Source organism: Notamacropus eugenii, chromosome 3 (genome assembly GCF_028372415.1).
Source record: "Notamacropus eugenii isolate mMacEug1 chromosome 3, mMacEug1.pri_v2, whole genome shotgun sequence".
In the NCBI taxonomy this organism is placed as follows: Eukaryota; Metazoa; Chordata; class Mammalia; order Diprotodontia; family Macropodidae; genus Notamacropus; species Notamacropus eugenii.
The window spans coordinates 110,360,680-110,372,844 of NC_092874.1; the positions used below are offsets into that span (position 1 = coordinate 110,360,680).

Below are 12,165 nucleotides of genomic sequence, written 5' to 3' on the forward strand. Positions count from 1 at the left end.
TGTTGTATATAGTTTGGTTTGTTCACAAGTGTCATATCTGGTCATTCACGTGGGTTTTGCTTACTTTGAAACTTCGAGAAAGTTTGTGATTTCGTCAGGGTGGGCACTCTGTTGACACAGAACACAATTCCACTCTTCCTTAGCACAGGGCTTCTTAAACTTTTTCCACTCTTGACTTCTTAAACTCCATATGGGTTTTACTAAGGGTTAGTAGACTGCCTTTATGAGTTATGGCCAATCTCTGATTCCATGATTCTTACCTGGGATGGTTTTCTGAATTTAGCTAGATTGGTCACTAGACAACGAACCCAAAGTTTGTCTCAAAACCTATACTCAGAAGCTTTCCATCAAGATGAGACCTGCTAGAGGTTGTGCTGTGTTGGCATAGCCTTTGAAAACTCAGGGTCACCTATAATTACAGACTTACTAATTGAACTCAGTTCTAAATGTTTTTTACAAACATCTCACTCACCTTTAAGGAATTTAGATTCCAGAATCTAATTTTATGTCAGTTTTTGAGAAGTGGAGAAAAACTTGGCAAAGAAATAATTAATGTGATAGTCATTTCTTTTCTGGACTTGGTGTCCTCCTCAAGCCAGTACACAGAGCACTTTTTTTCAGAAAAGGAGCAGAAGAAAAAAAGGAGAGAATCCTTCCCCTATTGTGGAATACTCAGCAGTCTTTCATGTTCTGGGTTGTTACTGTCTGTACTTTCTGTGCCTTCTCATGCTTTGTGTTTAATGGCCTTTTGGTCATCTGAAAACTGACACTTTGCCTTGACACTTTTCTCTTCTCTTTTATCTGTCAGTTTGTTTCTTGATTTTTTGGGAGATCATTTCCAGGTGGTTTTTTTAAAAAACTAATTGTAGCTTTCCCTTCTTATGAATATTCCCCCACAGTCTGCCACCCCACGCCAAATATTCTTCTTCTGAAGCAACATTCAAGATTAATAATTATTGTTTCAGGAACTGAGTTAGTTTTGTCCAAAACAACAATGTTTTGCACACACAGACACAGACACACATACACACACACACACCCATACACCTCAAGCTCAGAGATCATTTCTGTCCCAGTCTAAATGCTGTCACAGATGAATAAATTAGCATTTTAGAAAAACATTATTACTTGAAATTTTTATTATTGCTTTGTTATTTTATTTGAATTTATTATTGCTTTATTACTTGAAGTGTACTAATTACTCTGAAAATGTACTGAATGTAAAACTTTGGAGAAATCGTGGTCTAGCATGCACTCATGAGAACTGGTCAGAATCTCACAGGTTCTGTAAACTGTGCCTGTGCTGCCTTTGACTTTTGTGACTTTTTTGGACAAGTCTCTTTCTTTTTAGTACCCTAGTTTCTCTTTTTGGTGCTTGTGCTATACTTCAGGGATCTGTAACTTCCTCCAGGTGGGTCCTCTGTCCTCTTTTCCAAGAGATTCAAACCTAGCTATCCCTTAATAGTCATAGATAGTTTGAGTGACTGGTTTCACTATTTCACTGATAAGTAGTCTCTTCAATGTGGTTACACCCTTCACCAATGCAGATTGCACCTTTTCTATGACTTAGTAGCAAGTCTTTTGGAGTTGCTATAGCCAGCCCTCTGGTGCTGAACATCCAAATTTAATTGGATTTAATTTAATTGGATTTAATTAATTCTCAGATTGGTAGGGCCTTCCAAGAGCATGTTATCTATAAGCATAAGCTTTGGAGGTTCAGGGTCACCTCTGTGCCACAGGGAGGAGACACTGGAGCAGGAGTTTATTTAAATAGAAATTCATTTTTTTGTATAGGACAGAAATATCAGTTATCACTGTCTGTCTTCTTAGCCTGGGTGTTTCCAGGTCTAACTAGAAAGTGATGGCTGAAAGTATTATACATCTTGTAAAGTCCTTGTGACTTGCTGAGTTGCCATGATAATCAATATTGACAAAGGTGTTTGTTCTTCAGGTTCACAGATGCAGCATCTCACACAGGTGGGCATTGCCAGTAGAATCGGGGCCCAGCCTGTAGAGATTCCATCCAGCAGAACAGGCCAGTATAGTGGGCCAGGCTGGCCCTCCTATCATGGAGAAGATGAATCTGGGAGGAGAGATGCTGTGAGTAGTTTGTGTTTGAATCCTTATTAAAACCTCTGATATCATTTAGATATCTTTGGATTCTCTTTTCCACTTTTCCTCAGTCATTTTGTTGTCTTTGCTTTGTTTTCTCCTTCTCTTGTCCATTTTCTTCCATACTCCTTCAAAAGGAAACAAATCCTGCAGTCATTTTCTATTATAAACAATCTTCTCAGCAAATAAACAAATAGAATTGAACCTATCCCAATAAAACTATAAAATCTAAGCGATTTACATTTTAATGTAAAGGTAATACCATTAATAATGTAAAAGAAAACAGAAAAAGTTATACCTAAAAAATTGAGGAAAAATGTTAAAGTATATTATTAGCATAATATAAATGTTGATAAAGTAACAATAGTGACAACAGTCTGTTTGTTTTGTGTCCCCTTAAACCATGTTCAAATTGTAGGTTTTAATTAAAAAATCATAAAGGCAAGAGTGGGAGGAAAATTATTTTAATTTCTGTTTCCTTTGACAGAATGTGCTGTTTTCTTTGAAACAGATGTTGGATCACGATCAGTTAATGTCAGTCATTTACGTCAGGTCCCATACAAAGGCAAAGACAAAATCGTTCCAACCCTCAAAGAGCTTAAGGTTTTAATACCACAGTGGACAGAGCTAGACTTGGAGTCAGCAGGAGCTGAGTTCAAATCCAGCCTGAGACACTTGCAACGTGACTATGTGTGACTAGGGCACCTACTTCACAGGATTGCTGTGATGGTCAAATGAAAAACCTGCAAAGTGCTTTGAAAACCTTATAGTACTACGTAAATGCTAGCTATTGTTATTAATCATCATTATTAATGGGGAAGGCACATACATATAGAATTTTCTATACAAAATGCATGCAAACATAATGTAACATTATGTAACCTTGGATGGGGAGATAGTAGCAGCCAGGGGTGAGGGATGGGAGCTGGAGGTACCTCCTGCAGAAGATAGCCCTTGAGCTGAGACTTGAAGGAAACCAAGGGCTCTAAGAGGTAGAGGTGAAGAGGGTAAGCCTTCCAGGTATGTGGGACAGCCATTGCAAAGCCCCTGAGAAAGGAGATGGAGGGTCCTGTTCAAGGAACATCAAATAGGCCAATGTGGCTAGAGGATAGGGGAGTGGAGGAGAGTAATGTGTGAGAAGACTAGAAATGAATAAATGGGTTGTGAAAAAACTTTAAATGAGGGAGAATATATTTGATCCTAGAAGCAGCAAATAGTATCTATAGTTTATTGAAAGTGGCATAATCAGATCTATACTTCAGGAAATGAGAGAAATGATTATTTCTCTCTTATATTAATAACTAATATATTAATTATATTGTATCAATAATTAATATAATTATTATAATAACATATCAATATATTATTTGTATATATTTGTTATTATATAATTGATATATTAATAATTAAATTAGGGCTAAGGTTTTTCTTCTTTTCAATTTCCTCATTCAGAAATCAGCCCCTGTAGGATATTCAGACAACCTTTGAAATGAAGGGTTGATAATGAGATGGAAAACTTAGATCTGATCAAAAGGTAATGAAATTCTGGTTTAGGTGAACTGTAGATTCCAGCCCATTGTGTTTTAGTCAGATAAGTCTGGGTGGTGTGGGAAGCAGTAAGTCTCTTTGACCAAGACTGAGTGATCAGAGTCGCATCACCTAATCCCTCATTAGAATAAGCCCACTTCTCATTATAATATTCATTCTCTCATTAATTGGGTAATCAGAGTTGATTGATACCTGTTGGGAACACCTTCTCTTCCAAAGGCATATAAACATTGACTGGGTTCCGTGTGTGGTCTTTGGTTAAGGAGAGACAGCCCAGTGACTATCCTTTTTTAAATTATTCATTAACATAATTAATAAAACAATTAATTACTCAGAAACTATGTCTCTTGAACTTTTGATACATCACAGTAAATCAGTTTGTTGGCGGCATAGTAGATTGGAGAGGGAGAGACTTAATTGAGGCAGGGACATCAAATAACAACTTTCACATTAGACAAGACAAGAGGTGATGAAAGACAAAACTGGAGTGATGGTTGCATGACAGGAAAGAAGGGGATGGATGTCAGAGATGTGACGGTAGAAATGAAAATAGTTGGCAACTGACTTAGATATGTGGCGTAATGGAGTGTGAGGAGTTGAGATTTGGTATCAAGGTTTCAGATCTAGGAGACTAGAAAGTTGGTGGTGCTCCTATCAGAAATAGGGAAATTAGGAAAGCAGATGGCTTTTGGAAGAAAGATCACAATTTCTGCTTTGGACACACCATGTTTGAGATACCTACAGCTATCCAGTTAGAAATGTCCAACATACAGTTGATGATGTTGGCTTGGAACTCAGGCCAGAGACTTGTGCTGTATATGAAAATTTGAGAGTCATTCGCACAGAATGATGGCAGAACCTTTGGGAGCTAATGAAGGTTACTAGTGAGTGTGTCAAGAGAATGGAAAAGAAGGACCAGGACAGAGCTTTGGGGTACACTCATAGTTAGAAGACGTGACCAGAGTTAGTTCAAGTGGACCTTCGGGTGACATTTGTATGATAAATGCCTAGAGTTCATCTTTGAAATCATAACTATTTAAATATATTATCTTATGTGCCTGCATTAATGGCTATATATAATTTGTAGTGTTTTTTTTAAAAAAAAAAAACAACATTCTCTCTAGCAATGCCTCACTAAGTGACATTTGAAGCATTTCAAATAGCAAGCTAATTTTGAGATATTTACCCTCTTCACTGGTTTCATAAGCAGGTAGCTTCTCATCCTTGAGAGGAAATTTAACCAATATGTGAAGGCCGACCATATATTATGTTGACACAAGTACTTTCTGCAAATGCCCTCATCTATTTTTCTAAAGAAATACTCTCTTCTGTCTCTGAGGGGGCTGCCTGGGTGAAAGGGAAAAAATTTAAGTGGAAAAAAGATTTTTTAACCTTTTGGATTTGTCTTTGACATTATGCGAGAACTTCAGTTAAATGAATATACAATGAATGTACCTTGTGTATGACCTTGATCATATCACATAAGTTTTTCTAGACTTTAGTTTATTCATTTGTAACATGAAGGGATCAGATTGCATGGGCCATAATTCTACACTTGAGCAGACAAAATGCTTCAGATGTTTGCAACAGAAGATTCATTAAAAAAAACTTTATTGATGCCTTTTGTCTGTATATTATAGTCATTTCTGGATATGCCCCTTCCCCCAGTAGTAAGCCTTTCCTTGCAGCAAAGAAAAAAACACTTAAGCAAAACCAATGAAAATATTCTATGTGCCAGCATCAGCAACATTTCATATCCATAATTTCCAGTCCCACTAAAGGAAGGATTTAGAACTGGAAGGAATATTATGATTAGCATTTTTATTAAATTAAAGTCAATTTTAATATAATAATTTTATATTTATTTTTTATTTATTAACATTGTTTTATGGATGAGGAAAAAGAGGTCCAGAGCTATTGATCAGCTTGTTGAAGTTTGCCTTGGTGGTAAATAGTTGAGCTAGAGTTTGAATTCAGGTTCTTTGACTTTGTTTTTTTAAATGATGCTTAAATTTTTTTTCAAATAACAAGAATTTTTATAAATAGCTCTGTCTCTTTCACTCCTTTCCCACCCCATATTGAGCATTTTTTAAAAAGCAGCTCCTCAGTATGTACTTATCTAGTCTGGAAAAAACAAATTCCCACTTTAGCCATGTTTGAAAAATGCGTATCTCTGCATTTTAAGTTCTTTACTCTAATCTCTTGGTCAGGAGTTGAAGGTTGTGATTCATCTTTGTTCTTTTGGACTTGTGACTTATCAGTGTGTTGATCAGAGTGTTAAAGTCTTTCAGAGTTCTTTTTCTCTAAAATTTTGTTATCATTATTGAAGTCCTTTGACTCGAAATCAAAATCCTTTGATTATATCCCAAATCTTATTCAGGGATATGAAAGTTACCTTTAGAATGTTTTTTCTTCTCTAGAATGTCTTAAAGTAGATGTCAGATGTCAGCTATATAGGTTTTAGTACTTTGCCTTGTTTAAAAAAAAATTTTGCATTTGTGATATATGATTAAAAGAACATCATTCCATAAATAACATGATTTTGTCCCATGGAAGGCAACCAGGTGGTTAAGTGGATAGAGCAATGGGCCTGGAGTCAGGAAGACCAGAATTAAAATATGGCCTCAGACATTTATTAGCTGTGTGACACCAGGGAAGTCACTTAACCCTGTTTGCCTCAGTTTCCTCATCTGTAAAAAAAAATATTGGAACTGGAGAAGGAAATGGCAAACCACTCCAGTATCTTTGCCAAGGGTGAATGGAAGTGAAGGATTTTGGTAAAGCTACGAGGAGGAGGGAGTTAAGTGAACCATGGCTAAAACTTTCCTGAAATATTGTTCGAGGAGAGGCAGTCAACCATTTAGTAGGGCCTTAGGGCAAAAATTCCTTTAGGGCTGGCCTAGAAGGCTGGAAGACCTGAACTCAGTCCCACATCTCACATGTACTGACTGTGTGTGACCCTGGCATATCATTTAACATCTCAGTGTTCTGAGCAACTTTGGAACTATGAATTCTAAAGAAAGTATTGAGTAACACTGGTAGAGAGAGTTATATTGCCTCTGGAATTCTAATTCCTTGACACAAAAATTAAAAGTTTTCCAAACTCTATATTCTAATTACAATAGAAGGAAATTTTAACGTCTGATCGGTGGGTCATAAGTAGACATGACCTATGCATTGCATTTTTCTTTTATTGGCATCCTTTTTCTGAGCTCAGGGGCAAGATTTATTGTTCTCTGAAATACTAGATCAATAATTTATTGCAAAACCACCGAAACTGTTGTTTGATCCTCTTGAATATATACACATCTAGAAGGAACTGTTTTAATTAGATACTATAACAGATGTCTAAATAATACTACCAGTTCTTGTTAAACCAACATGTTGACTTATCTACAAAGCACAAATGTTAGCAAATGCATTGTGGTGTTTTATTTTTGTTTTTAGCTCATATCACTCTTTTCCACAGATGATCTACAAAGAGCAAGATTTTTGAAACTCTCTCTCTCTGTCTTTTTTTGGTTGTTTTGGGGTTTTTTTGCTTGTTTCCAATATTTTTCTCACAACCATGTCTTGCTCCTTTTCTAATCTCAAATGCAATCATTGTTACCCCTTCTGCTACTCTATGTTTGGCTTTATTTCCTATCAACTCCTAGACTAAGTAAGAAACCCCCCTCAACCCTTGTGCCATTTTGCTCAACGCCTAAGTCATTTACATGAGCATTTACTTGACTCCTATCAGCTTTAATATTGTTAATAGTACATTAGGGAGTTCAGGTCCCATTTCTGGCACATACTGACTGTGTGACTTTGGACAGGTCACTTAACTTCTCAACAACCCAAGCAACTAACTCTTTGAGTATTTTCAGAAGGATTATTGTCTTACATTGGTAAGGGAAGTTCCTCCTTGGAAACTTCCTACACTGATAAAATTACAGGTCCAAGTTAAATATTTTTTAAAGTAATACTTAAAAATTTATACATACATGTACACATAAAGTAAACCAGGGAGAGTAACTTTTAATATTTAATTTATTTTAAAATTAATAATTATTTGTTTTCTCTTTCTCTTTGCCCACCCCTGTTGGAAAAAAATGAAAAATAAAATCCTTATAACAATTATGTATAGTCAAATAAAACATTCCCTTATTGTCTATGTCCAGAAATGTAGGTCTCATCCTGTATCTTGAATCCGTCACCTCTCTTCAGCGGGGGTAGGTGCATACTTCATTGTCATTCCTCTGGAATCATGATTGGTCATTACATTGATTAGAGATCTTGAATGTTTCACAATTGTTTGTGAAAGTAACTTTTCCTACTTCCTCAGTTCATCTCTAGGCATATCCATCCCTATCCCAAAGGATTCTGCCTTCCTATCACCCCACATTGACATATTCATACTTTCCCTGGTGGGAAGGCTACCATTGCTGCCATATCCACTCCCACCAGCCTCAGATAAAGGGGTGGGGGAAGATAAGAATGAAAACTGACCTGGCTGAATCCAAGTTAGAGATTGGGAAATGGGGGGAAAGTTAATGGAAAGAAAATTTGTTGTACCTTTAACGGTTTTGTTTTGTTTTGGGATCATTGTTCTTCAAGAAGTACAGTAATTCTTGCTGTGTTTTTTAGGCTCATGGGCTTGGACACCAAGAGTATTCTTCACCATTATTTCAGGTGCCAAGGACTTCAGGTAGAGAGCCCTCTGCACCACCTACTCACCTCCCCCACAGGAGCCTCCAAGGGCCAGGGCTGTGCTACAACAACACCAGTTCTACAGAAGACCTCCAGCCAGGGCACTCTTCTGCTTCTCTCATCAAAGCCATTCGAGAGGAGCTCCTTCGACTCTCCCAGAAACAGGCCACAGTACAGAACTTCCATAGCTGATCCATCCTTCCCTTGCAAATTTGCCAAGTATCTGCTTCCTATGGAAGTAAGACTAAAAGGAAGCCAACTGAGTTGTTGTTTTATAAAAGGGGTGAACTTCTACTGGATAAGATACCAATGTGTGTGTCTGGGGGGGTGGGGGAGGGAAAACAGCAAGTTTTAAAGACAGAAGATGCCACAAGTTACCACTTTACAGTTTGTAAACCTGTTTAATGTGTTGGCCATTTTATGACCGCTTGGATTCAGCCAACTGCTACGTTTTAGGTCAAAAGCAACACTCCACCAAAAACAACAACAAACCAAGATGATAAAATTCCCAAATTAGACTATTTAAGGAAAAATGATTGAAATCTGTAGACTAATTAAGGGATTAAAGGAATCAAGCATTTTTTCATTATAAGGCTTTGTAGTTCAGATAAGTATGATCAAGTTGCTGCTTTGTTTTCGGGGGGAAAAAAGAATTCAAGGACATTTGGTTAAAAACTTGATTTTTTTTCCCCTTCTCCATAGAAACTCATTGTAATAGTAGTACTAATGATAAGCATAATAGGACTGTCCAGAGAAGAGAGGAAAAAAGTGAATGACTAGTAAGAAACCAAAATGCGGAAGCTCTTAAGTGCCGGATGATTCCAAACAAACCTGTCCTCTGCATGCCTCCTTCTTGTCTTCTGGTGCTGCTGCTCTAAGTGTTCCTTGACCTTTCTGTGAAATGAAATCATGGCCATTTATTGCAAGGATGTATTGAAAGACTCATTCTCTGTAGGAAAGGAAAACCTCCCTTTAAAAAAAAAAGGTTACTATTTATTTGGTTAGTGAAAATCTTGTCATGGACTAGATTTAAATTCGTATTTATATGTACTTCATTTTTTCTTCTAAATCAGGTGTTTTCAGTTATTGGTAGAACCCCATGTTAATTGCATTCATTGTAAAATTCATTTCTATATAGTGAAGCATTTTACTCATTTGGCACCTCACTGTTGTCCTACATCTCACCATTGATTTAGAGTTCACAGATTCTTAAGATTGGGAGTCAGAGGCCCTGGGTTCCAATCCCTCCTTTGTCAGGGATCACTCTTTTTTTTGTGAACCAGAACAAGTCACTTCACATGTCTCCTGGCCTCATTTCTTCCTCTTTACCATAAGGGCTTGGACCATTTGTGACCTCTACTATGCTTTCTAACTCTAAATCCTATGATTCCACCTAAGTAAAGCTTTGTTTTGTTTGAGATACAGTGAAACCCAGGACATCCCAAATTGTTGTGGTTGGTTTTTGTTTTTTAGATTTTCTTAAATATCATTTTGTTGAAATGGGTACCTTGCTAGAAATCATGTTTCTAGCATGACAGAGCTAGGAAAATGACCCAAAGTCAGCCTGGCTTCTCTGTAGTGAATTGGACAAAGAAAAAAACCTCCTTGGGACCCAGAAAATTTGACCTATTTCCTGACTCCTTTGTGCGTTGTTTTGGTCAGGGAAAAATGGAAAAATTTCCTGTACAGCTTGGGGCTGATACTTGAACCTAAGGATGAGGAATTTATGGCCCAAACATCCCTGTTTTTTAAAGGCACATAATGTTAGGACCATCAGGTAACTTGCTGCAATAGCACACATTCTTCCAGTTGGCCACAGCAAATTGGAAAAACAAAAGATGGTGTCCTCTATGGCCTACTTAGATGTTTGACCGTACAGACAAAGGAACAGAGTTATAGATTGAATTCAACAAGGTTTTATTAATGTACCTACTATGTGTAAGGCAGATTTTGAAAATTAAAAATTCAAGTCAGTTTCTAAGAACACCAAAAACAATAAAAATAAGTTCTCATTAGAAGCTTACTTTTTCTTTTGTGAATTAATCACATTTCATTTCTCTCAACTGTAAAATAAAGGGGTCAGACTAGATCAGGGGTTCTTAATGTGAGATTCATGTGTTGCCACTTAGGTAGCACAGTGCCTTGAGTGAGGAAGATCTGAGTTCAAATCCAGTGTCAGACATTTGCTAGCTATGTGACTCCAGGCAAGTCACTTAACCTCTGTTTGCCTCAGTTCCCTCATTTGTAAAATGGAGATTATAAAAGTACCTACCTCCCAGGGTTGGTTTGAGAAACAAATGAGATAATATTTGTAAAGTGCTTAGCACAGTACCCACCTAGCACATAGTAGGTGCTTAATAAATACTTATTCCCTCCTCCTTCCCTTATTCCCAAGGGTCTATGTCTAGATTTCAGAGGGTCCATGAATCTGGATGGGAAAAAAAATTACATCTTTATTTTCACTACCTAAAATTGAGCATTTCCTTCAATTATTTACAAACATCATTCTGAGAAAGTGCTGATAAACTTTGCCAGAGGTCCATGTCACAAAAAAAGATTAAGAAACCTTAGATGATCTTAAAGATTCCTTACATCTCTCAATTCTGTGATGCTTCCCAGCTTATTGTCACTTACTGTGAAAAAGATGGGAAAGAGGTTTCTCTGCTTACTCTAAGTCTTGCTTAACCTTGTCATTAGAAAGTGTGGTTTTTAGCTAGTGGGGATTGTCCCTTAAAATAAAGTTTACCTGTTACCCTGGGCCTTCAGGAATTTCTAAGTGAGAATTCTAAATGGTCTAGTAATCATTTCAAATTACTTTTAAAATTAAGGTGGCTTGATTGAAGCATTTGAATTCAAAAGGAGTGAGTAGAGTTGAAGGGTCATAGGTCCTTGATGGAAACCAGAAGGTGTAAGCAGCTTAGAAACAATTGCTTCTTGGGAAAGAAAATTCATTAGCAGCAGAATTTGTTTTGTAGCATTTATTGTTGAATTTTATTAAGAGTATTGCAATGTGGTGACAGCAGAAGGGATACATGTAGGCTTCCCTCTTCTCCCAGCTATCTTTTGTAGTGCGTGCATTTGCTCATCTGAACAAACAACAGAAAAAAATCAATCAGAGTATCTCAGACTTGGAAGAAACTTCAGTGACCGTTGGTCCAGTCCACACCTGGCAAGATCTCTTCTATATCCAGCTTCTACATGAAGCCCTTCAGCGAAGGGGAAACCCACCACCTCCCAAAGCAACCCATTTTCCTTGTGGATAGCTCTAATTGTTAGAAAGTTTTCATTACATGAAGCCAAAATTAATCTTTTGCAATTTGCTTATAGTTCTACCCTTTGGGGCCAAATAATACAAGTCTAAACCCTCTCTTTTCATGACATCTCACATCCTTGAGAATAACCCTAAACATCCCTGGTTCCTTCAGCTCACCCTCAAATGGCATGACCCTGAAGTTCTTCACCATCCTCCTTGTCCTCCAGACATATGTCTCTCCTGTACATGGCTTCCATTTTAAAGAAATGCAGCATAGCAATTTGAATGGCCTTCATTTTTGTCAAAATGATATTCCCTCTCTGCATCCATTTTTGAACCTTTTTTAAAATTCAAGACCAAAGAAAATATTTGTCTGTTTGTCATCTGATACAATAAGCCAGCCAGATAAACAGTTACCTTTTGTAGTTTCCCGCTTACTCTAATATGGAACCAGCTTGCATTCATTTCTGCTAAAAACCCTCCAGCAACAGAGCCTCTTGTGTGTCACCAAAATTAAAGCAAAGACATTGGTAGGCACAGAGCTATCTCTGACTCTTGCT

At 37.2% G+C, this 12,165-nt stretch overlaps 1 protein-coding gene across 7 annotated transcripts in view; it reads left to right on the forward strand.

The window, feature by feature from the left end:
- Positions 1 to 10,370, forward strand: part of KIAA1549 (KIAA1549 ortholog) — a 161,715-nt gene extending 151,345 nt beyond the window's left edge. For 3 of the 7 annotated variants that reach the window (XM_072652595.1, XM_072652597.1, XM_072652594.1), the window contains 2 exons: positions 1,952 to 2,100; positions 8,290 to 10,370. In XM_072652595.1, the coding sequence (XP_072508696.1) occupies positions 1,952 to 2,100; positions 8,290 to 8,544 (404 nt within the window). In that variant the 3' untranslated portion in view covers positions 8,545 to 10,370. Of the gene's footprint in view, positions 1 to 1,951; positions 2,101 to 3,564; positions 3,647 to 7,823; positions 7,875 to 8,289 lie in introns of all 7 variants that reach the window. The other 4 variants (XM_072652599.1, XM_072652598.1, XM_072652596.1 and 1 more) reach the window with 4 other exon arrangements.
- The last annotated feature ends 1,795 nt before the right edge of the window (positions 10,371 to 12,165 follow it).